Source organism: Gigantopelta aegis, chromosome 5, assembly GCF_016097555.1.
Source record: "Gigantopelta aegis isolate Gae_Host chromosome 5, Gae_host_genome, whole genome shotgun sequence".
Classification (NCBI taxonomy): Eukaryota; Metazoa; Mollusca; class Gastropoda; order Neomphalida; family Peltospiridae; genus Gigantopelta; species Gigantopelta aegis.
Genome location: NC_054703.1, coordinates 25,028,111 through 25,055,357, shown reverse-complemented (window position 1 = coordinate 25,055,357; position 27,247 = coordinate 25,028,111). Strand labels below are relative to the sequence as shown.

The 27,247-nt window shown below is 39.9% G+C and overlaps 1 protein-coding gene across 1 annotated transcript in view; it reads right to left on the bottom strand.

Moving 5' to 3' along the window:
* The window catches only part of LOC121373734 (balbiani ring protein 3-like), a 242,574-nt gene that overhangs the window by 8,627 nt on the left and 206,700 nt on the right, over positions 1-27,247 (bottom strand). The window contains exons 21-34 of the mRNA XM_041500490.1: positions 27,175-27,228; positions 25,883-25,975; positions 24,183-24,263; positions 22,611-22,691; positions 21,311-21,400; positions 19,064-19,168; positions 18,180-18,233; positions 16,826-16,924; positions 15,662-15,751; positions 13,445-13,525; positions 10,897-10,983; positions 5,011-5,091; positions 3,283-3,363; positions 259-345 (exon numbers count right to left, since the gene is read on the bottom strand). Of these exons, the coding sequence (XP_041356424.1) occupies positions 259-345; positions 3,283-3,363; positions 5,011-5,091; positions 10,897-10,983; positions 13,445-13,525; positions 15,662-15,751; positions 16,826-16,924; positions 18,180-18,233; positions 19,064-19,168; positions 21,311-21,400; positions 22,611-22,691; positions 24,183-24,263; positions 25,883-25,975; positions 27,175-27,228 (1,164 nt within the window). The remainder of the gene's footprint in view (positions 1-258; positions 346-3,282; positions 3,364-5,010; positions 5,092-10,896; positions 10,984-13,444; positions 13,526-15,661; positions 15,752-16,825; positions 16,925-18,179; positions 18,234-19,063; positions 19,169-21,310; positions 21,401-22,610; positions 22,692-24,182; positions 24,264-25,882; positions 25,976-27,174; positions 27,229-27,247) is intronic.

The following is a 27,247-nucleotide window of genomic DNA, read 5'->3' as shown; positions in this document are numbered from 1 at the left end:
AAAAAAAAAAAAAAAATTAATGTGAAATAGTAGTGTCGAGGAACAAAGACGATTAATTTGTAGCTATGTTCAGAAAGATCACTTTAAAATAGCCAATTATGATATCTGTAGGTCTGATAATGGAACTTGGAATTGTTTCACATACACACGTTTCAACTCGATCTGATGTAAGCATCTTTAACCACTCCCAGCCCCACCATTATTGCAAGAACATCCCCAAACAGTTCTCCACTAAATTTAATTACAATATTGTCTTACCTTTGCATCTGCAAGTGGGACAGCCATATTTGTCTTTTGCTACACCATTTGGACATTTGAAGGCGGCACATTTAATTTGACGACACTCTGAAAGATATCAGTAAATGCAGAATGTTATCTCTTTCAGAGAGAAGCCTCTAATATATATCGAATCTCATATAGAAAAAAAGAAAGAAATGTTTTATTTAACGACGCACTCAACACATTATCTTACGGTTATATGGCGACAGACATATGGTTAAGGACCACACAGATTTTGAGAGGAAACCCGCTGTCGCCACTACATGGGCTACTCTTCCGATTAGCAGCAAGGGATCTTTTATTTGCGCTTCCCACAGGCAGGATAGCACAAACCATGGCCTTTGTTGAACCATTTATGGATCAGTGGTCGGTGCAAGTGGTTTACACCTACCCAATGAGCCTTGCGGAGCACTCACTCAGGGTTTGGAGTCGGTATCTGGATTAAAAACCCCATGCCTCGACTGGGATCCGAACCCAGTACCTACCAGCCTGTAGACTGATGACCTACCACGACGCCACCGAGGCCGGTCAAAAATCTCACATAGATATTTATAATATGCTTGAGAACGTTTTTGATGGCCTATATGATATATATCGTATCTCATAGAAATAGCCATCTGATGCTTAAGAACATTTGGAAGGCCTGCAAGATCCTATAACTGTATCTCATAGATATCCAGCATATGCTCGAGAACGATTTGAAGGCCTATACGATACATATCGCACCTAGCTTATAGAGATAGCCAGCAAATGTTTGAGATCATTTTGAAGGCCTATAAGATATATATATGTAGAGACAAACATATACTTTTAACGATATATATATATATATATATATATATCGTTTCTCATACAGATATCCAGCATATGCTCGAGAACGATTTGAAGGCCCATACAATACATATCCTATCACATATACAGAGACACATATACATAGAGAGAGAGAGCGAGAGAGAGAGAGAGAGAGAGAGAGAGAGAGAGAGAGAGAGAGAGAGAGAGAGAGAGAGAGAGAGAGAGAGAGAGAGAGAGAGAGAGAGAGAGAGAGAGAGAGACAGAGAGAGAGGGAGAGGGAGAGGGAGAGAGAGAGAGAGAGAGAGAGAGAGAGAGAGAGAGTTAGTTTATTTAATACATCACTGGATTCATTAATCATTTGCTATTGGGTATTCGTACAGGATTTAGGTTAGTCGGTACAGCGCCCATCAGAGATCATAGGATCAAACCACCTCGGGGGATCCATTCTCTGATTGGGTTTTATCCAACCAGAGCTTCATGACTGGTCTATCAAAGGACGTGGTATGTGCTGTATTGTTTGCTACTAATAGAAATATGTAGCAGGATTCCTCTCAAGAGACCGCCTCGATGGCGTCGTGGAAGCCATCGGTCTACAGGCTAGTAGGTACTGGGTTCGGATCCCAGTCGAGGCATGGGATTTTTAATCCAGGACATTCCTGAGTTTGCTGCACTTTTTAAGATGTTATCGACTAACAGAGACTTTATCACGATTGTAATTACATATCAAATATATTTTTCTGCATAAAATATTAGTGGCTGGATATTAAACGTGTTTCTGATCGTTCTAATATTTGTACTCGTTAAATTTCATCTTATTTCCTAAAATATAGTTTTTTCGTATGTACGAAATTATTTGAAGACAAAATCCAATTTGGGCTTGTTACAAATATTAAGACGACCAGAAACACATTGAATATACAGACACTGATATTCTAAACAAGAAAATATATTTAATATTCAAGTTTAATCGTAGAAATATTTTATTAGTCGGAAACCTCTTATAAGGCAGCGAACTCAGGAATGTCCCTTTAAGAGAAACATCTTACAATGCAGCAAACTCAGGAATGTCCCATTAAGAGAAACATCTTACAATGCAGCGCACTCAGGAATGTCCCTTTAAGAGAAACATCTTACAATGCAGCACACTCAGGAATGCCCCTTTAAGAGAAACATCTTACAATGTAGCAGACTCAGGAATGTCCCTTTAAGAGAAACATCTTACAATGTAGCAGATTTAGGAATGTCCCTTTAAGAGAAACATCTTACAATGCAGCAAACTCAGGAATGTCCCTTTAAGAGAAACATCTTACAATGCAGCAAACTCAGGAATGTCCCTTTAAGAGAAACATCTTACAATGCAGCACACTCAGGAATGCCCCTTTAAGAGAAACATCTTACAATGCAGCAAACTCAGGAATGTCCCTTTAACAGAAACATCTTACAATGCAGCAAACTCAGGAATGTCCCTTTAAAGGGTAATAAATATAACATTTAACTCGCTACCATTGGGAAGCTTGTTTAATATTCGATTGCAGTAGGCCTAGTTCCTATCAGATAAGACCTACCATTCTTCCACGATATTAAGGTCATAGCTAAAGAGTAATTATTACTGAGAGGTTCATTTTACATGCCCATTCCATTCCAATATTTATTTACATGCTCCTATACCACTAGAGTTTCGAGCATGTCTGTCCCGGGCCTGATCTCTGGATAGCCAGTGGTCTGACCCGGGACAGAAATATTAGGACAATTTTGAATTTTTAATGCCAAAATAAAACAAGGGAAAAATTTATAATTTGTTTGCGCAATCCAAATAACAAATAAAAACACCACCTACTTATATTAGAAAATTTATAAATTTTGGCGCTTTTAGGCTGGGCAATCTAAATTAAACCAAAACAATTATTTATCCTTATGCCCTTTAATGGTTGGGGAGAAGGTGGTTGGTAGGAAAGGTTGGGGTTCCGGTCACAGGAATTTTACATGTCCAATCAATTGTAGTAGCACAACAAAATATGTTTATAGAGGTAGCAATTATATTACGATTATGGCCTTGGAGACTTGGGGGGGGGGGGGGGGGGGGGGGGGGGGAGGATGTCAAATACATAAACACGCACAAATATTAGTGTCTAGTGGCACCATATACTAGTACCCTAATCTGTCTCTGATACGAGACTATTGTTTTATTAATATGAGGTCGTCGAAAATTACCTTTACACTTGCAAGTTCTGCAGCCATTCTTATCTATGACGTTACCATTTGCACACTCTTTACATTTATATTGCGGACATCCTGAAAAACAAAATTCAACAATATTAAAAACCGAGAATCCAGAGGCCTACCCAGGGTCGACCCCAGAGCCCTACCAGGAGCTGTATTAGTGCACAGGCCAACAGAGCCCAAGCGTAGGGCACCACACTTTAGGGAGCAGAACCAATCTGCCAAAAGTAATTGTTTGTTTTTGTTAGGTTTTTTGTTTGTTTTTGTTTTGTTTTGTTTTGTGTTTTTTTTCGGGGGGGGGGGGGGGGGGGGGGGGGGGGTGGGGATATATATATATATATATATATATATATATATATATATATATATATATATATATTTCCCTTTTAGTTTGTTGATTGTTTGTTGTCTCCAGCCAGTGCGCCACGACTGGTATATCAAAGGCCGTGGTATGTGCTATCCTGTCTGTGAGATGGTGCATATGAAAGATCCCTTGCTGCTAATCGAAAAGAGTAGTCCATGAAGTGGCGACAGCGGGTTTCCTCTCTCAATATCTGTAGGGTCCTTAACCATATGTCTGACGCCATATAACCGTAAATAAAATGTGTTGAGTGTGTCGTTAAATCAAACATTTCTTTCTTTGTAAGATTTGCAGAGTACAAGTACTTCGAAAATGTCTTGTAAACGACGATGAACCTGATTACTCTGGTAGTTCAAGACGATGGCATGGCTTGTGATTTCGGATGGCGGCCTAAGTAAACGGATGGCGGATATTACTATCGCTGCCAATGGATGGCGGGCGTATTGGAAATTAGTCTTAAGAGATTGCGGGCCCGCCATTGCTTATGACATGTAGCGAGACCCCTGGTTCATAAAACATATAGTCTAATGCTAAACTCAGACTACCAACTGCCAGCAGAACATTGGCCAACTCTTTTGCTGTCATGACTTCTATGATTGTCTAGTTGCTAGTCAGAGCGCTCTTACAACTCGATTCTCGTCGTATAAGCCATTAATTGTTATGCTGAGCGCACCCGTCGTAAGTCTTGACACCATATAACCGTAAATAAAACGTGTTGAGTGCGTCATTAAATTAAACATTTCCTTCCTTCCGTCATAAGTCGGGAGTTGGGAAAATTACAACGCAACCGTCGAAGTTGACCAAATTTCTGCTGGCAGTTGGTAGTCTGAGTCTAGCATTTGAGAGAAAAAGTTTGTTTTGTTTACCGACACCCCTAGAGCATAATGATTTATTAACCATCCGGTACTGGATGACAAATATATTGTATTTCTGACATAGTCTTAAAGAGGAAACCCACTAGATTGTTCCATTAGTAGCAAACAAAATAAAGTTTGTTTTGTTTAACAACACCACTAGAGCACAATGACTTATTAATCATCGGCTATTGGATGTCAACCATATGGTAATATTTGTACATATAGTCATAGTGAGGAAATCCGCTACACCTGTTTCCATTGACGTAGCTTTCGGGGTGGGGGTGGGGGGGGGGGGGGGGGGGGGGGGGGGCTCTTTATAGAGGCAGACATGGAATTACAATATTACGATTATGGTTTAGGAAGGGGGGGGGGGGGATATTATTGGCCTATGGGCGCCAAATACTCTAATACCTTGCTACTAATGGAAAATTGTAGCTTTTTTTATTTTTATTTTTTTTTACTTTAAGCAAAAAAATATATGTATTTATCGTCAAAAGTTACCTCTACACTTGCAAGTATTGCATCCTTTCTTATCAAAGATGTAGCCATTTGGACAACGCTGACACTTCATTGGCGGACATTCTGAAAGCAAGAGACAGTCTAAGAATACTGCTTAGGTCTCACTACACTAAGAACGCGTAAACAGCAATGCACTACGAGTCTGCTAGACCGTTGCTAAAGTTTCACTATAAAGATGTCATCTGCCATTGAAACCCATGTTAAATTGCCCAAATTCAAATGAAGATTGCCAATAGAACGGGTTCTCGTTGGCACTAACAACATACACCATTGTGAACATGCATTATATAAGCATTTATTTTCACTCCAAAATTGAGAACATTTCCGTCTCAGTTTTTTGCTATATCACCGCATCTGGCTGTAATACCGGTCCGAACATGTGGTTCATTAACCGATTCACTCTGGCTGTCTCTTACGCTATACACTCATGTCCTCAAAAATCAATGCACAATATTACAAAATAGCATGGGCAAAATACATCCTGAAGGCTTACCATTAAATATATATATATTGTTTTAATCCTTCATCATTTCCTAGAAGTGAATATGTGAACCATAACTTGTGTCACAATTAGGAACTATAGTGGACCGTGATGAATGAACTCTCACCCGGAAGTGATCCGGCCTCGGTGGTGTCGTGGTTAAGCCATTGGACATAATACTGGTAGGTATAAGGGTTCGCAGCCCGGTACCGGCTCACACCCAGAGCTAGATTTAACAGCTCAATGGGTAGGTGTAAGACCACTACACCTTCTTCTCTCTCACTAACCACTAACATCTAACAACTAACTGTCCTGGGCAGACAGCCCAGATAACTGAGGAGTTTCTCAGGACAGCGTACTTGAAACGTAATTGGATATAAGCACGAAAATAAGTTGAAATAAAAAAACCCACAAAATGATCCAAAAAGTGCTTCAAGTGAAGAAGACAATACAGAAATTAAAAAAACAAAATCATGTACATAAATATATAAATGACACAAAACAAAACAAGCGACTTGAGAGTACTGTCAAGACAATACATGTCCCCTACCGGGCCCCACAAATCTGCTACGTTCAAGAGCTTTAAAGGGTTTCCAGACGGTTTTTTTTTTACAATGCCTCAAAATATTGAGCTGACATTTTGTGTATTGGATTACCATGTTAAAGATCAAGGTTGACTTTCATGGAGAGTACAAAAGCAATACATGTCCATTCAGGCACGGCGGAACAGGGTGAGGGGTGGGGTGTGTGGGTGGGTGGGGGTGGGGGTGGGTGGGGGGTTTTGGCTGTTAATCAAATATATTATTGGTAGTAAATCTTAAAGGGACGACCGGCCTCGGTGGTGTCGTGGTTAGGCCATCGGTCTACAGGCTGGTAGGTACTGGGTTCGGATCCCAGTCGAGGCATGGGTTTTTTAATCCAGATACCGACTCCAAACCCTGAGTGAGTGCTCCGCAAGGCTCATTGGGTAGGTGTAAACCACTTGCACTAACCAGTGATCCATAACTGGTTCAACAAAGGCCATGGTTTATGCTATCCTGCCTGTGGGAAGCGCAAATAAAAGATCCTTTGCTGCCTGTCGTAAAAGAGTAGCCTATGTGGCGACAGCGGGTTTCCTCTAAAAAAACAGTGTCAGAATGACCATATGTTTGACGTCCAATAGCCGATGATAAGATAAAAAAATCAATGTGCTCTAGTGGCGTCGTTAAATAAAACAAACTTCTTCTTAAAGGGACGTACCCTAGTTTTTAAAAACTACGGCATATTTTTGACTATTTTGACTCTACTTATATTTTATGGTTTAGGTTTATTAATTTCCGCACATTCGAAGTGTCTTTGGTCACCCTGGTGTTTTTAATATCACAAAATGCATTTCTCATATTTTTAAAAACGCACGTGCGTCTGAGCAGTAACAGTTATAGAGTCGAAGTTCTGTCCGTTTTCAGAGGGTATTTCACAATTTCAAAGTCACAGATTCATGTTTCACTCAATTGTAATTTTATCCAAATGTGTTTCAGGTTTGTAGATTAACTAAACTTAGTGTTAATTTTCACAGGTTGAAACTAGGGTATGCCCCTTTAAGGCAGGGATGCATTTTACTTGCAGAATGTAGGAAATTGCATTTCAGAACATCTAGTTTTCAAACGTTTACGGGTGGAGCATACCCCCTGAACCCCCTAGAAACCTTCGTCCTCGATTTGTCACCCCCCCCCCCCCCCCCTCCCCTCCAATGTCTACTTGCTTCCGCTGTGCCTGTTTCCACTACCGGACCCTACAATTATTTCAAGTTCAAGGGCCGAAAATCTGTCAAACATAGATAAACTCCATATTTGACAGAGTTACGACCCTTGAATAAAATCCCATAACGGTCAAACTTGATATGGCTATATTGCAAATACGCTTATAATTGATTTTAAATGGTAAAAAGTGTTCTCAGTGAAGAAGATAATTTTTTTTGTTTTGTTAATGTACATAAATATAATAATTCAACAAAACGATTCCGCTAATTCGTAAATAATGTATGGTCGTTGTTACGGAACATGCTCTTAATTGTGTTTTCGCCTGTGGCGATATTAATTGTTTTATAGGGCCGTGTGCAGTTCCAATATGCACTTAAGCCCAGGTGGCCAGTAGTTACGTAATACCTCCGCGAGTGCGGTTTTTACAACCGTGATTTTGGCGACTAGGCGTCAGTGAGTCTGGCCATCTAAGAGAAAATTGCCGTCATGGTCGCTGTGGAAATATCACTTGATAGGGGGAGGGCCGCGATGTACCCCCAGGCGATATTCGGTTTTTATGATAAATAGCTAGGGTTTTAGAGATATCAGGGAGAAACATATTGGAAGGCTACCAGGGAACGTTAGTCCGTCCGGACTGGTAAATATTTTTATTTCTGCTCTGTGTATAACCTTGATGTGATTGATGTGACTTTAAATATTTTAATACTGTATTATACCAATATTATTTAGACGGTGCTGCCGGTCATCTGACGCAGTATACTGTACGCTCACTGTTCTAAATAATTATTAAGGCTTAGCCAGTCATCCTAGATGACCTAGGTAAACTGTAGGTTATTGTCTTTATTGTGATAGGTACCAGTATTAATTCTGTGTTACAAGATTACTGAATGAGTAGTAAGGGTTATTTAAAAATTAACCAGTTAGGAATAGAGTTGTAATTCCTTTATTAATTAAGTTCCCCTGGAAGCGTTTCTCAATTATCACACGTTACTGAACGAGTAGTAAGGGTTAATTAAAAATTAACCAGTTAGGAATAGAGTTGTAATTCCTTTATTAATTAAGTTCTCCTGGAAGCGTTTCTCAATTATCACACGTGTGGGTGTTGTGTCACGGTGAAGTGATTAGCATATTGTGTAAACTAGACACCTAGAGATTAACTAATTAAGTGATCAGTTCTGGGTTGTTATTATTTGTTGTTGTTAATTAACTACTGCGGCAGTACATTTGTCAGCGTAGGTTAATACAGATTCCAAAGTGTATTGTGTTTTTGTTGTGTTTTCTAGTGAACTAAACGTGCTATATTACATATACTTTATATAGATCGTATCTCTGATCATACCTAGACGAGCCACACTAGGGTATAACCGCCCGTTACAGAGAGATCTAATAGATATACAGTTAGGAGAGGTATTTTGATAATCGTGTTTCATTCAGTTACGGGTATTATAGGATCCCCGTGACAGTCGTTTTTTGTATAGCCTCTACGTAGCCATACTGCGATACCTTTCTGATTGTAGCAAACAAGTGCCGAATTTATAATGGGGCAAAGGGGGCAATTGCTCCGGGCCCCCTGCCAGAGAGCCCCCCCCCTCTCCCGACTAAGGACTTCCTTTATAAATTTTTTTTAATAATTATAAAATTAGTTCATTTTTTTTTATTTGTCATGTAATTTAATTTCTATGTGGAGGGGCCCCCAACGTTAAGTGCCCCGCCCCCCTCCAACCCCCCAAGGTCTAAATCCGGCCCTGGTAGGAAACCTGATTATCGAACACATAGAACACTTGTATTGCTTCTTTTCTTTCGTTCCTGCGTGACGTAACTCAGTGGTATAGCGCTCGCCTGATGCTTGATCGATCTAGGATCAATTCCCATCGGTGGTCCCATTGGGCTATTTCTCGTTTCAGCTAGTGCTCTACCACTGGTGTAACAAAGGCCGTGGTATGTACTACCCTGTCTGTGGGATGATGCATATAAACGTTCCCTTGCTGCTAATCTGTGAAGTGACGACAGCGAGTTTTCTCTCTCAATATGTCCGACGCCATATAACCGTAAATAAAATGCGTTGAGTGCGTCGTTAAATAAAAAAATCCTTCCTTCCTTTCCCCTTCCTTCCTTATTTTTTACAATAGTATTCATTGCTGTTCATATTTAAATTGCATATATTACTGTCTTGATGTTTATGTATTATGGAGGTCTATTAAGGACGAAAACGTGTGTCATTTATTTGTTAAAATCAGCAACCATTATGAGAATACTACTAAATCAATGCATGCCCTCTACCGAGATCCATAAATATCCTAATATCAAGGGCCACAACTCTGTCGAACATTGATAAATTTCATTTTTGACAGAGTTGTTGCCCTTGACTAAATTGCCCATGAAAGTATTTTGTGATCTGGCAACAACTCTGTCAAAAATGAGTTAATCCCCAAACATTTCAAACTTGATCTATATTTCTACATGATAAACCTATGCACATCATTTCATCTCAGTATTTTGAGGCATTGCGAAATAAAAGTCAGAAAAAACTATGGTCCGAAATTACAAAACATGTTACGATCTTACAAGCAAGTACGTGAAATGACTTCCATTTACAATGCTTAAACACCTGCGCTTAAGATAAACACGCTTCGTATATTCGGCCTTATATATAGGACAGCGCGCAGACAGACAGACAGACCTGCAGACAGACAGGCAGACATACACGCAGAGAGACAGACGGACGGACGGACGGACGGACGGAGACAGACAGACACAGATACAGGCAGGCAGGCAGACATACAGACAGACAGACAGACGACAGACAGACGGACATACAGACAGGCGGACGGAAAGACAAACAGAGAAGAAACCTATAGTCTCCTGTGTGGGATACCAATAAAATATATTTCAGTCTATAGCTGCGTTAACATTAAACTAGTTTAACTAAACTGGCGTAACTAAAACAGTGTGAATGCAAACAGTTTGTTTTAGTTAAACTAGTGTAAGGCGGAAGTGACATTGACGTCACAGTGAGAATAAGTAGTAAGTGCGGTCTAGCAGACTTGTAGTGCATTGCCGTTTTCACGTCCTGCGCATGTGCGGATAGTTATACTTCCGCCTTATACCGTTAAAACTGTTGTACGCCTGAATTCTCGACATTTCCAACCATAAGCGTACGAGACAGGTGAGCAGCTGCACCCCTCTCTCTCTCTGTCTCTGTCTCTCTCTCTCTCTCTCTCTCTCTCTCTCTCTCTCTCTCTCTCTCTCTCTCTCTCTCTCTCTCTCTCTCTCTCTCTCTCTCTCTCTCTCTCTCTCCTGTAATCTCAGTAAGAATGCGTAGTGATTTGTTTGCGATCCTGTAACTGTTTGGCAGTAATGCTGATATGAATAAACGTGTTATTAAAGATTCGGGCATTTTCGTTTAATTCCGGTAAAAGCCAGCGTGCCCCCGCACAATAATGGGAGTCCGTATGCCTATGTTTTCAACAAAAAGTGTTTTAGCTAAACCAGCTCGGGCGTAGTAAGGTGCCAAAAACTGTGGGGGGAGGGGGGGGGGGGGGGGGGGGGGGGAGGTACACACATATAAAGACATATAAATACATGTATAAATATATGAAAACTAAACCAGTTTAACTTGCGTGTGTGAACACAGCTAGTCAAGCTTACGGCATTCACAGGTTGGGCATCCATTGCTGTCTTTCTTGTATCCCCATTCACAAAGGCCGGGACATGGAGGTCGAAGAGGACAAATGGCTGAAAATTATAAAATTAAATAGATCATTTTAAAAGTGCATTTTAAACCTTTACTATTCAGGTTCTAATTCGAAAAATAAGAAGCGACTCCTGCCTTCCAATAGGAAAGGGGAGACGTTTGATAAAAATAAGCATTTCATAATGTTTCGTCATTTTTCCGCATTCATTCGGGAAGGCTTAGAATTAAGATACTCGGTTCGAATCGTAATATCTTGTTATCAAATACTACCTTCTGTACACAATAACATTTCAGCAAAACATTTAAATGTTTTCATTAAAACGCGATAGTATTAAATAAATGATAATTGATATGTCATTGTTACGTTAAAATGGAAGTAATAATCAGTATTTTCTGACATTACTGGGATGAATTTGGCCAAGAATTACACAACGCCTGATTGGTCGCTGCAAACTAAGGTCTGTTCCACAGGGAACGCCTTTTTCATACTATGAAATTTACTACGAGCTATTTATTTATGAGACAATTGATTTGTAAATAGCACACAAAAATAGTATTTTTTTGTTATTTCTAAAACACTTTTACTTTTCTTCTTACGTTAAACCAAACTGAAAATATTTACATTTTTTTTATAGAATAATGGGACGGACTATAGAGCTGTGACACAAGACAAGTCAGTGTCTTGACGTCTGTTGTGTGATGTTGTCTTTGAAATAAGATTGGGTCCAACAGGTTTCGGCGTCTTCGACTTCCCACTACTTTTAAAAACTTGGCGACATGAGCTCTCTACCATGTTGCTAGTTTTGATTTAGTAAACTAGTCTGAGAGTGGCAGTCCTCTTTGTGGCGGTGCAAGAGGGATGACATCTCCAGTAAAGGAAAGGAATGTTTTATTTAACGACGCACTCAACACATTTTATTTAAGGTTGTATGGCGTCAGACATATGGTTAAGGACCACACAGATTTTGAGAGGAAACCCGCTGTCGCTACTACATGGGCCCACAGGCAGGATAGCAGAAACCCGCTGTCGCCACTACATGGCCTGCTCTTTCCGATTAGCAGCAAGGGATCTTTTATTTGCGCTTCCCACAGGCGCTTCAGGGTTTGGAGTCGGTATCTGGATTAAAAATACCATACCTCGACTGGGATACGAACCGAGTACCTACCAGACTGTAGACCGATGGCCTAACCACTACGCCAACGAGGCCGGTCTCCAGTAAAGGATTTCTTCGGTAATGACCGTCTTCCTATAGACCAGACACTAGATGCCAAATGTCTATTGGTTAGAGATATGGCCCTGATCACACATTAGGGTTTTGTCGGTCATATGTTTTTTTAGTGCTGTAGGTGGAAATGGGGATGTGTTATATTGTAAAATACTTTGGGGGATAATTTTTAAATTTAATTTTAAATTTAATCATTTTAATTTTATATTGTTTAATTTATTTATTTATTTATTTATTTATTTTAACTTTATTTAGTATTTATTTATTTAATTAATTAATTTATTTATGTATGTATTTAATTTGTTTATTTTTTTTTTTTTTTTCATTTTTAGTATTTATTTATTTATTATTTATTTATGTGTTTATTATTTCTTCATTTCTTTATATATTTTGAGAAATAAACTAATCATTTGAAGACAAAATCCAATTTGGGCTTGTTACAAATATTAAGACGACCAGAAATACATTGAATATACAGACACTGATATTCTAAACAAGAAAATATATTTAAGATGCAAGTTTAATCGTAGAACTATTTTATTAGTCGGAAACATCTTACAATGCAACAAACTCAAGAATGTCCCTTTAACAGAAACATCTTACAATGCAGAAAACTCAGGAATGTCCCTTTGACAGAAACATCTTACAATGCAGCAAACTCAGGAATGTCCCTTTAACAGAAACATCTTACAATGCAACAAACTCAGGAATGTCCCGTTAACAGAAACATCTTACAAAGCAGCAAACTCAGGAATGTCCCTTTAAGAGAAACATCTTACAATGCAGCAAACTCAGGAATGTCCCTTTAAAGGGTAATAAATATAACATTAAACTCGCTACCATTGGGAAGCTTGTTTAATATTCGATTGCAGTAGGCCTAGTTCCTATCAGATAAGACCTACCATTCTTCCACGATATTAAGGTCATAGCTAAAGGGTAATTATTACTGAGAAGTTCATTTTACATGCCCATTCCATTCCAATATTTATTTACATGCTCCTATACCACTAGAGTTTCGAGCATGTCTGTCCCGGGCCTGATCTCTGGATAGCCAGTGGTCTGACCCGGGACAGAAATATTAGGACAATTTTGAATTTTTAATATAACAATAAAACAAGGGGAAAATTAATATATATATATATATATTACGGCCTACTGGCGTCAAATATATAAATACGCACAAATATTAGTGGTCTAGGGGCGCCAATAATTAGTACCCTAATCTGTCTGTGATACGAGACTACTGTTTTATTAATAAGAGGTCGTCGAAAATTACCTTTACACTGGCAAGTTCTGCAGCCATTCTTATCTATGACGTTACCATTTGCACACTCTTTACATTTATATTGAGGACATCCTGAAAAATAAAATTCAGCAATATTAGAAATGAGAATCCAGGGGCGTACCCAGGGTCGACCCCAGAGCCCTACCAGGAGCTGTATTAGTGCACAGTCCAACAGAGCCCAAGCCTAGGGCACCACACTTTAGGGAGCAGAACCAATCTGCCAAAAGCAATTTTTGGGGGGGGGGGGAGGGAGGGGATATATATATATATATATATATATATATATATATATACCTATATATATATATATACCTGTGTATATATATATATATATATATATATATATATATATATATATATATTTGTTGATTGTTTGTTGTTTCCAGCCAGTGCACCACGACTGGTATATCAAAAGCCGTGGTATGTGCTATCCTGTCTGTGGGATGATGCATATAAAAGATCCCTTGCTGCTAATCGGAAAGACTAGCCCATGAAGTGGCGACAGCGGGTTTCCTCTCAAAATCTGTGTGGTCCTTAACCATATGTCTGACGCCATATAACCGTAATTAAAATGTGTTGAGTGTGTCGTTAAATAAAACATTTCTTTCTTTCTTTCTTTCTTTGTTTGTGTTTGTTGTTCCTGTTGTTGTTTTTAACAGTATTAACTTTTGGAGGAATGCGTTGCATGCTGCATGAAATTTCAATTTTCCACTATGTAACAGACTTCTTCTGCAATATTTAGTGATGTTATTACTGATGGGTTCCTTTACATGCATCTGACGCCACATACCGGCCTCGTTGGCGTCGTGGTTAGGCCATCGGTCTACAGGCTGGTAGGTACTGGGTTCGGATCCCATTCGAGGCAAGGCTCAATGGGTAGGTGTAAACCACTTGCACCGACCAGTGATCCATAACTGGTTCAACAAAGGCCATGGTTTGTGCTATCCTGCCTGTGGGAAGTGCAAATAAGAGATCCCTTGCTGCCTGTCGTAAAATAGTAGCCTATGTGGCGACAGCGGGTTTCCTCTAAAAACAGTGTCAGAATGACCATATGTTTGACGTCCAATAGCCGATGATAAGATAAAAAATCAATGTGCTCTAGTGGCGTCATTAAATAAAACAAACTTTACTTTACTTCTTCTGCAATATTTAGTGATGCTATTACTGATGAGTTCCTTTGCATGCATCCGACGCCATATAAGCGTAAACAAAATGTGTTGAGTGCGTTGTCAGATGAATTCTAGCAGCACAACAAAATATTTTCACACGAAATGTTTTATTTAACGACGCACTCAACACATTTTGTTTACGGTTATATGGCGTCAGACATATGGTTAAGGACCACACATATATTGAGAGAGGAAACCCGCTGTCGCAACTTCATGGGCTATTCTTTACAATATTAGCAGCAAAAGATCTTTTATGTGCACCTTCCCACAGACAGGGTAGTACATACCACGGTCTTTGTTACACCAGTTGGCTGGAACGAGAATTATCTTTATAGTAAAGTAAAGTAAAGTAAAGTAAAGTAAAGTTTGTTTTGTTTAATGACGCCACTAGAGCACATTGATTTTTTTATCTTAGCATCGGCTATTGGACGTCAAACATATGGTCATTCTGACACTGTTTTTTTTTTTTTTAGAGGAAACCCGGTGTCGCTACATAGGCTACTCTTTACCAGTTATGGATCACTGGTCGGTGCAAGTGGTTTACACCTACCCATTGAGCCTTGCGGAGCACTCACTCAGGGTTTGGAGTCGGTACCTGGATTAAAAATCCCACGCCTCGACTGGGATCCGAACCCAGTACCTACCAGCCTCTAGTCTGGTGGCTTAACCACTAGACCACCGAGGCCGGTCCCCTTTATTGGAGAACAATAGGCCATAGTAGGTCACTTTAAATATATGATGACACCAATGTTTATTTAATATACTCAGAGACTAACGAAATACGAGGTCCAAATTGTAAAACGTGTTATTTTAGATGAAGGCTGATCATCTGATGTGGAGTCTGAGTGCTGACATTTTGTGATTTAAGTTAACAGTCATCTTTTTTATCCATCCATCCATCCACTGACCTGCTCGCTCACTTAGTCATAGACACTCCCCCGCTTGCTCACTCACGCTCAATCAATCAGGAGCTTGGTCATTCACTGACTCACACACTCGCGCAACAACTCACTCAGCCGCCCCTGTATTCAAGACTTACTGCATTCGCATGTTGGACACCCGTCCGGTCGACGTTTAAATCCGTGCGGACATTTCGTGCCTGGCCGACACAGAATCTGGGGACATATTACTAAAAACAAGGAAAGGAGAGACATGTTTATGTAACCACATCTCAGTATATTTTAAACTACGGCTACTTTCGTGTCTATAATACTGAGAGAGACGGAGAGAGAGAGAGAGAGAGAGAGAGAGAGAGAGAGAGAGAGAGAGAGAGAGAGAGAGAGAGAGAGAGAGAGAGAGAGAGAGAGAGAGAGAGAGAGAGAGAGAGAGGGAAACATACATAGAGAGAGAGAGAGAGAGAGAGAGACAGCGAGAGAGAGAGAGAGAGAGAGGAGAGGGATGCATTCCTATCCTTTTGCCCACTAATTGAAAAAAGATGGGGGGGGGGGGGGAGGGGAAACATACATAGAGAGAGAGATCCTTTGCCACTAATTGAAAGATGTAGCAGGTTTCCTCTCAAGACTACGTGTCAGAATTAGAACATTGATAGCGGAGGTGGATCTATTGGGGAAACTAGGTGACGCAATTCCCTAAAATTGCAGGTGCCTCCCACTACATTTTTTGGGGGGGAGTGGAGGGGGGTGGGGATGGTATTTCTTTTTTTCTCACTGAGGTGCCCTTTTGACGAGTCGGTCCTGTGTCATATTCTCGTTAGTCCACCCCCAAATATTTCCTGGATCCGCCCCTAGAACATCCAATGGAGAGATACATGTTTATTTTGTATAAATTACGGTTGAAGCACGCTGTCCTGGCCACACACACACCTCGGCTACCTAGGACAATGGGTAGTGTTTAGTTGTTGCTGCTTGCTAACACGGTTAAGTTTTGTTTTGTTTAACAACACCACTAGAGCACATTGATAATTAATCGTCGGCTATGGGATGTCAAACGTTGGTAATCGTGACATATAGTCTTAGAGAGGAAACCCGCTACATTTTTCCATTAGTACCAAGGGATCTTTTATATGCACCATCCCACAGACAGGACAGCACATACCACAGTCTTTGATATACCAGTCGTGGTGCACTGGTTGAGACGAGAAATAGCCGAATGGACCCACCAACGGAGATCGATCCCAAACTGACCGCGCATCAAACGAGCGCTTTACTACTTAACTACGTCCCAAATGTTACACATTTCTTACCTTTACATGTGCAGGTATCACATCCATCTTTGTCCTTTACAAAGCCATGTCGGCAGCCGCCGTTAGGTGGACGGGGGCATGGTCGAGGCAGGCATATAGCTGGAGAGAAAACAATAAAAGTGATGTAGTAAACGTTGTCTTTGTTTTGTTTAACAACACCACTAAAGCACGTCATTGATTTATTAATCATCGGCTATTGGATGTCAAACATTTGGTAATTTTGATATGTAGTCTTAGAGGGGAAATCCACTACATTTCCACATTAGTAACATGGGGTCTTGAATATGCACCACTCTATAAACGGGATAGCACATACGCCGGACATTGATATACCAGTCATGGTGCACTGACTGGAACGAGACATAGCCAAATGTTTTTTTTGTATTTTTGTATTTTTAATTTAGGATTTTATATTTTTTATTTGTTGAATTTTTAAGGGTTTTTTTCCCGGGGGTGGTGGGTTTTAGCTTTTTATTTCTTCAATTTTTTGTGTTATTTGTTTATTTTTTTTGGGGAGGGGGGGGGGGGGGGGGGGGGGGGGTTGGCGGATCAAGTCAGGTAACGTCATCAGGCTAGGTCATATGGTTTAACGTTCACATTCATAGCAAGCTGTGGCAGAGCACGACTGTCATGGGCGCAGGTGTCGGCCTAAGCCGGCTCCTCCGTCCAGATCAGGAAAATGGTTTGGGGTGGGTGGGAGGAGGGAGGGACCGCCCGCGCTGGCAGGTACAAGAGATCACCAGCAGCCCGACCGGTGTCGGTTGCGGGTGTGGGCATTTATGGTGCTATTGAATTGTGAATGTCCCTTAGGATTAAGTCAAAATTAAAGGATTGGGTGTGTGTATATGTGCGCGTGTGCGTCTCTGTTTGTGTGTGTGTGCGCATGCGTGCGTGTATGTGCGTGCATGTGTGCGTGTATGTGTGTGGAGTGTATGTGTGTGTGTGCCTGCGTATGTGTGTGTGTGTGGTGTGTGTGTGTTTCTCTGTGTGTGTGTGTGAACGCGTGTGTGTGTGAACGCGTGTGTGTGTGGTGTGTGTCTCTCTCTCTCTCTTTCTGTGTGTGTGTGTGTGTGTGTCTGTGTGTGTGTGTGTGTGATGTGTGTGTAGTGTGTATGTATGTGTATGTATGTGAACGTGTGCGTATGTGTATGCGTGTATGTGTGTTTGTGTGTGTGTGTGTGCGCGCATGCATATCTGTGTGTGTGTGGTGTATATGTCTGTCTGTCTCTCTCCGTCTCCCCCCCTCTGTCTCTCTCTGTGTGTGTGTGTGTGTGTGTGTGTGTGTGTGTGTGTGTGTGTGTGTGTGTGTCAGTATCTGTGTTATACAATCCATGTCATTCCATATGCTACTTACGTTTATCTCTGATGCATCTCCTTGACCCGCAAATACCTGGACAGCACGTATAACCTGCAAATAGCAAACATACAAACTGGACTATTGCACAAATAAAACTTCATATCAAAGCATAACATCCCGTGCACAATATGTATCGTTTAAGCTGCGTGAAGAAGCCTAATACCTATTTAGCCTGGCGAAAATTTTGATTTGGCAAACATAACTGATAGAGAGTGATCAATAAACAAAATATGATTTGGAATGAGCTTTTCTTGGCAAATTAATATTTAGAAGTCACCAAATTCAGCTTTTGTATTCGCATTTGGCGATTTCGCAAACGATAGCTTTTGTTTTTCAAGTGAATACTCTTCGAGGACTTCTCAACATACTAATCGGCCTCGGTGGTGTCATGGATAAGCCATCGGACATAAGGCTGGTAGGTACTGGGTTCGCAGCCCAGTACCGGCTCCCATCCAGAGCGAGTTTTAACGACTCAGATGGGTAGGTGTACGACCACTACAGCCTCTTCTCTCTCACTAAACACTAACAATTAACAACTAACCCACTGTCCTGGACAGACAGCCCAGATAGCTGAGGTGTGTTCCCAGGACAGCGTGGATGTAAGCACGAAAATAAGTTGAAAAACAACAACAACAAAACAACCCCAAACAAATGGATTGGGCACAAATTATACTGGGCCTTCCTCAACATCAGTGCTATTGGAGATGTCTTTTCATGGTTTGCTGAAGTTACTTGTAATTTCAAAAATTAGTTTTGAAATTTTTACGGAAGGTGCTTAAATAATGCTGCTACAATTAAATAGTTCTTTACTTTTTTAGTGTGTTAGGTGGTCCTTCTTTTTTCTATAATAAATAATATAACAAGTATGCTATTTTACTAACCAGGCTTGCAGTTTTTTTTCTCAATCGAGCATTCATTGGGGACAGTTCTGGTTGCACAGTCCTTAGGTAAATACTTTGCATAGGCAGGACAATTCGGTTCCGTACCTGAAAAGAAACCCGAAATGGTTAATGAAACAGTTCACAATGCTCTCTCCAGTATTCATGAAAGGGATGGAGGGAATCGGTAGAGCTGGTTCCACTTATAGAAAGGGATGGTACCTAAGATTTGCATATTTCTCGCTCCTGCCAGTGCACCACGACTGGTACATCAAAGGCCGTGGTATGTTATATCCTGTTAGAGGGATGGTGCATATAAAAGATCCCTTGCTGCTAATCGAAAAGAGTAGCCCATGGAGTGGCGACAGCGGGTTTCCTCTCTCAATATCTGTATGGTCCTCAACCATATGTCTGACGCCATATAACCGTAAATAAAATGTGTTAAGTGCGTCGTTAAATAAAACATTTCTTTCTTTCTAAGATTTGCAGGGTACAAGTACTTCGAAAATGTCTTGTAAACGACGATGAACCTGATTATTCTGGTAGTTCAAGACAATGGCCATGACTTGTGATTTTGGATGGCGGCCTAAATACACGGATGGCGGATATTACTATCGCTGCCAATGGACGGCGGGCATATTGGAAATTAGGGCATATTGGAGATGGCGGGCCCGCCATTGCTTATGACATGTAGCGTGACCCCTGGTTCATAAGACATATAGTCTAATGCTAATCTCAGACTACCAACTGCCAGCAGAACATTGGCCAACGTTTTTGCTGTTATGACTTCTATGATTGTCTAGTTGCTAGTCGGAGCACTCATACAACTCAGTTATCGTCGTATATATAACCCATTAGTTGTTATGCTGAGTGCACCCATCGTACGTCTTGACGCCATATAACCGTAAATAAAATGTGTTGAGTGCGTCGTTAAATTAAACATTTCCTTCCTTCCGTCGTAAGTCTGGAGTTGGAGAAATTACAACGCAACCGTCGTGTTGACCATCTTTCTTGACCAACAACCCCCAAACAAAATCACAAAGTTACCCCTCTTTACTCTTTAATAACTTAGAAAGTATGTCTATTAGGTTAATAATAATTGTGGTAAAATTTGTTTTCAAATACGAAGGTCGAATACGTAATACGTAGTTAAAGAATCAAAATTACATGTAAAAAAAATGAAGAAAAAGAAATGTTTTATTTAATGACGCACTCAACACCTTTTTTTTCGGTTATATGGCGTCAGACATATGGTTAAGGACCACACAGATTGAGAGAGGAAACCCGATGTCGCCACATCATGGGCTACTCTTTTCGATTAGCAGCAAGGGATCTTTTATATGCACCATCCCACAGACAGGGTAGTACATACCACGGCCTTTGATATACCAGTCGTGGTGCACTGGCTGGAACGAGAAATAGCCCAATGGGCCCATCGACGGGGATCGATCCCAGACCGACCGCGCATCGAGCGAGCGCTTTACCACTGGGCTACGGCCCGCCCCTACATGTCAAAAGAGAAAATAGGCTTACTAACTTACTTATCTATATCCAATCCAGGACAGAAAGGGGGTTGGACAAAAGGAGTTGGACTTAATTAGTGATGGTCTAATAGCATGTCAACTATATATTCCGGAGTCGTCGGGGTTTTCAAGTGATTGGCTGAATTTATTTTAGTGTTTTTGTGTGTGTGTGTGTGTGTGTGTGTGCGTGCGTGCGAGCGTGCGCGTGTGTGTGTGTGTGTGTGTCTGTGTGTATATATAGACTGAGATGTGTGTGTGTGTGTGTGTGTGTGTATGTGTGTGTGTATGCATGCGTGTGTATGTTCATGTGTGCATACATATACATACATGTGTGGGTTTTTGTGTATCTGTGTATGTGGACTGGGGGAGGGTCTGTGTGTGTGTGTGTGTGAGAGAGAGAGAGAGAGAGAGAGAGAGAGAGAGAGAGAGAGAGAGAGAGAGAGAGAGAGAGAGAGAGAGAGAGAGAGAGAGAGAGAGAGAGAGAGGGAGAGAGAGAGAGGAGGTGGGGGGGGGGGGGCGAAGAGAGTTCGTGTGTGTAAATGCGAGAATGCGTGTGTGTGTGCTTGCTTTTTTCTGTCACTACTTTGAAGCATGTAATTAATGTTACCATTTTGGTTGCTGATAATAGCCATTTGGTCAGTTGCCGGAATACTACATGTAAATCGATGGATATCGTATTAAATATTTCTTATTACAATCCAAATACACCAAATATCATTGGACCTACGTTTGCATTTACAAAGCTGGCATCCATTCGAATCTCTGGCATACCCCGATGGACAGAAGAGTTTGCAACACTTTGGCCCGCAAGGACAAACTAAACAGAAAATTAAAAACAAATACAAAAACAATAACCCAAAACATACAGGTTGCACATCACCATTAATTACTCCATGCAGTCCAACAGAAATTCTGTGTTAGAATATATTCTGTCAACAGTACAGCTACACTAATTTTAGAGAGAGTACTCTCAACTGACAACTACCGTGCAAAACATAAACACATTATTTTCGTTAGCCAGTCTCATGCCAGAGCACCTCCTCGTGTTTGCTGTTGTACAAGCAGCAGTGTACCACTTGCACAGTTGTTAAAGGGACATTCCCGAGTTTTCTGCATTGTAAGATTGTAATTACATATCAAATATATTTTTCTGCATAAAATATTAGTGGCTGTATATTAAACGTGTTTCTGATCGTTCTAATATTTGTACTCGTTAAATTTCATCTTATTTCCTAAAATATAATTTTTTCGTACGTACGAAATTATTTGAAGACAAAATCCAGTTTGGGCTTGTTACAAATATTAAGACGACCAGAAACATATTGAATATACAGACACTGATATTCTAAACAAGAAAATATATTTAAGATGCAAGTTTAATCGTAGAAATATTTTATTAGTCGGAAACATCTTACAATGCAACAAACTCAGGAATGTCCCTTTAAGAGAAACATCTTACAATGCTCCTATACCACTAGAGTTTCGAGCATGTCTGTCCCGGGCCTGATCTCTGGATAGCCAGTGGTCTGACCCGGGACAGAAATATTAGGACAATTTTGAATTTTTAATGCCAAAATAAAACAAGGGAAAAATGTATAATTTGTTTGCGCAATTAAATTAACAAATAAAAACACCACCTACTTATATTAGAAAATTTATAAATTTTGGCGCTTTTAGGCTGGGCAATCTTAAATTAAACCAAAACAATTATTTATCTTTATGCCCTTTAATGGTTGGGGAGAAGGTGGTTGGTAGGAAAGGTTGGGGTTCCGGTCACAGGAATTTTACATGTCCAATCAATTGTAGTAGCACAACAAAATATGTTTATAGAGGTAGAAATGATATTACGATTATGGCCTTGGAGACTTGGGGGGGGGGGGGGGGGGGGTCTATATATCACGGCCTACTGGCGTCAAATACATAAACACGCACACATGTTAGTGGTCTAGTAGCACCATATACTAGTACCCTAATCTGTCTCTGATACGAGACTATTGTTTTATTAATATGAGGTCGTCGAAAATTACCTTTACACTTGCAAGTTCTGCAACCATTCTTATCTATGACGTTACCATTTGCACACTCTTTACATTTATATTGAGGACATTCTGAAAAACAAAATTCAACAATATTAAAAACCGAGAATCCAGGGGCCTACCCAGGGTCGACCCCAGAGCCCTACCAGGAGCTGTATTAGTGCACAGGCCAACAGAGCCCAAGCCTAGGGCACCACACTTTAGGGAGCAGAACCAATCTGCCAAAAGTAATTGTTTGTTTTTGTTCGGTGTTTTTTTTTTTTTTCGGGGGGGGGGGGGGGGGGGGATATACACACATACATATATATATATATATTTTTTTTTCCCTTGTAGTTTGTTTATTGATTGTTTGTTGTTTCCAGCCAGTGCACCACGACTGGTATATCAAAGGCCGTGGTATGTGCTATCCTGTCCGTGGGATGGTACATGTAAAAGATCCCTTTGCTGCTAATCGGAAAGAGTAGCCCATGAAGTGGCGACAGTGGGTTTCCTCTCTCAATATGTGTGGTCCTCAACCATATGTCTGGCGCCATATAACCGTAATTAAAATGTGTTGAGTGCGTCGTTAAATAAAACATTTCTTTCTTTCTTCTTTCTTTCTTTCTTTCTTTGTTGTTGTTTGTTGTTCCTGTTGTTGTTTTTAATAGTATTGCCTTTTGACTTCTGCAATATTTAGTGATGTTATTACTGATGGGTTCCTTTACATGCATCTGACGCCACATAACTGTAAATAAAATGTGTTGAGTGCGTCGTTAAATAAAACATTTCTTTCTTTCTTTCTTTCTTTCTTTCTTTGTTGTTGTTTGTTGTTCCTGTTGTTGTTTTTAATAGTATTGCCTTTTGACTTCTGCAATATTTAGTGATGTTATTACTGATGGGTTCCTTTACATGCATCTGACGCCACATAACTGTAAATAAAATGTGTTGAGTGCGTCGTTAAATAAAACATTACCTTCCTTTACATGCAAGTCAGATCAATTCTTGCAGCACACCAAAATATCTTCACACAAAATGTTTTATTTAACGGCGCACTCAACACATTTTGTTTACGGTTATATGGCGTCAGACATATGGTTAAGGACAACACAGATATGGAGAGAGGAAACCCGCTGTCGCAACTTCATGGGCTACTCTTTACGATTAGCAGCGAAAGATCTTTTATGTGCACCATCCCACAGACAGGATAGTACATACCACAGCCTTTGTTACACCAGTTGGCAGGAACAAGAAATATCTTTATAGAGGCAGACGTGGAATTACAACATTACGATTATGGTTTAGGAAGGGGGGCGGGGATATTATTGGCCTATGGGCGCCAAATACACTAATGGTCTGGGATTGATCCTCGTCGGTGAGATCATTGGGCTATTTGTCGTTCCAGCCAGTGCACCACGACTGGTATATCAAAGGCCTTGGTATGTGCTCTCCTGTCTCTGCGGCATAGTGCATATAAAAGATCCCTTGCTACTAATGGAAAAATGTAGCGGTTTTTTGTGTTTGTTTGTTTGTTTTTTTTCTTTTACTTTAAGCAAAAAAATATATGTATTTATCGTCAAAAGTTACCTCTACACTTGCAAGTATTGCATCCTTTCTTATCAAAGATGTAGCCATTTGGACAACGCTGACACTTCATTGGAGGACATCCTGAAAGCAAGAGACAGTCTAAGAATACTGCTTAGGTCTCACTACACTAAGAACGCGTAAACAGCAATGCACTACGAGTCTGCTAGACCGTTGCTAAAGTTTCACTATACAGATGTTATCTGCCATTGAAACCCATGTTAAATTGCCCAAATTCAAATGAAGATTGCCAATAGAACGGGTTCTCGTTGGCACTAACAACATACACCATTGCGAACATACATTACATAAGCATTTATTTTCATTCCAAAATTGAGAACATTTCCGTGTCAGTTTTTAGCTATATGACCGCATCTGGCTGTAATACCGATCCGAACAGGTGGTTCATTAACTCGATTCACTAGAGCTGTCTCTTACGCTACATGCCCATGTCCCAAAAGGTCAATGCACAATATTACAAAATAGCACGGGCAGAAGGCTTACCATTAAACATACATATTGTTTTAATTCTTCACCATTTCCTAGAAGTGAATACGTGAACATGTGTCACAATTAGGAGCTATAGTGGACTAATGAACTCTCACCCGGAAGTGAACTGTGTAGTGAGACCTGAGCGAAACGTTTGCTGGCTGAACTTGTATCCGCACTAGTATCCTTCTTAGAAAATGATCAAATCATCATCTTACTGCCATTTGACATCTACGTTAGTGGCTTACAACTGCCTCGTACCTATTGTAAATTTTCATAGTAATTTACGACAATAGTAAGCTACGCCGCGTCATCGAACGGGGTGTCGATCGTAGAAACAAATGGTCACGATGGTACTTGGTAGGTATTTACAGCGATAGGAGTGCAAAAATTATGCAGATATTCTGGGAAAATGTGCTAACCTGGAAACTTTTTTTTTTGTATTTCCATCAGTTTACCCTTAAAAGTTGTAATTCATGTATAAATGAGTAGAATTTGATTCGTTTGCGACTCAATAGTTGTTTGGTAGTAATGATAATATGAATAAACATCGTTTAATTCGGGCAAAAACCAGGCGGCCCCCGTATAAAAAAAATATGTTTCCAAACAAAAGTGTTTTAGTTAAACCATAGTCCGAACGGACGTAGAAAGAAAGTATGGTTAAGAAAACGTGGTTCTTTCTGACGTCCGACAATTGGTACATTACCCTCTATATAGCTGGTATTCAAAACTTGTGGCACCATATTTCAACCGTTTCTCAACCGAAATAGTGCAACAGGGACACACAAATCAAAAATGTATAACGTACCGCACTCACTAAATCCCGATTGAAGTACTTGCGTCATTATTAACAAAACACATTTTCCAACGACCACCTTCAAAATTTTCCCCGCCAATTTTTAATTTGCTAAATAGAGGTAAGCAACTCGCCCTGCACATTAAGAACCGTACCGACTTAATATGCGTCATGCGCTAGCTAAACCAGTGTATTTAATATGCGTCGTGCGCTAGCTAAACCAGTGTATTTAATATGCGTCATGCGCTAGCTAAACCAGTGTACTTAATATGCGTCATGCGCTAGCTAAACCAGTGTATTTAATATGCGTCATGCGCTAGCTAAACCAGTGTATTTAATATGCGTCATGCGCTAGCTAAACCAGTGTATTTAAACCAGTTTAACTTGTATTAGTGTGAACACAGCTAGTCAAGCTTACGGCATTCGCAGGTTGGACATCCATTGCTGTCTTTCTTGTATCCCCAGCGACAACGGCCGCCAGGTGGACATGGAGGTCGAAGAGGACAAATGGCTGAAAAGAATAAAATTACATAAATTATTTTTAAAATACATTTTAAACCTTTAATATTCAGGCCATACATTTTTATTTGAAAAATTTAGAAGCGAAGTTAACATTTATTGGTACATTTCGCAATTTTTCGTTATCTTCCGCGTTCATTCGGAAAGGCTTCGAATTAAGCTACTCGGTTCAAATCGTAATATTTCGTTATCAAATACTACCTCCTGTAATAACATTTCAGCAAAACATTTAAATATTTTCATTAAAACGCGATAGTATCAAATAAATGATAATTGATATGTCATTGTTATGTTAAAATGGAAGTAATAAACAGTATTTTCTGGCACTACTGGAATGAATTTGGTCAAGAATTACACAACGCTTGACTGGTCTCTACAAACTATTGTCCGTTCCACAGGGAACGCCTTTTTTCATACTATGAAATTTACTACAACTTATTTATTTATGAGCCGATTGATATGTAAACAGCACACAAAAATAGTACTTTTACTTTTCTTCTTACGTTAAACCAAACTGAAAATATTTACATTTTTTTTTATAGAATAATGGGACGGACTATAGAGCTGTGACACAAGACAAGTCAGTGTCTTGACGTCTGTTGTGTGATGTTGTCTTTGAAATAAGATTGGGTCCAACAGGTTTCGGCGTCTTCGACTTCTCACTACTTTTAAAAACTTGGCGACATGAGCTCTCTCTCTGTTGCTAGTTTTGATTTAGTAAACTAGTCTGAGAGTGGCAGTCCTCTTTGTGGCGGTGCAAGAGGGATGGCATCTCCAGTAAAGGATTTCTTCAGTAATGACCGTCCTGCTATAGACCAGACGCTAGATGCCAAATGTCCATTGGTTACAGATATGGCCCTGATTAGGGTTTTGTCGGTCATATGTTTTTTTAGTGCTGTAGGTGGAAATGGGGATGTGTTGTATTGTAAAATACTTTGGGGGATAATTTTTAAATTGAATTTTAATTTTAATGATTTTAATTTTTCAATTTAATTTTTTTAATGTTTAATTAATTAATTAATTTATTAATTTATTTTAATTTTAATTGGCATCTATTTATTTATTTATATCTTTAATTTTGAAATTAATTTTTTATACTTAGCATTTCTTTCTTTATTTATTTGTTTAATATTTCTTTCTTTCTTTCTTTATTTTCAGAAATAAACTAATTCTTATTGTTATAAAACTTACGTTGCGCCTTCACACAGACAGTTCCGCCACAAATACCTGGGCAGCAGGATTTTCCTGAAGAAAACAAAACTTT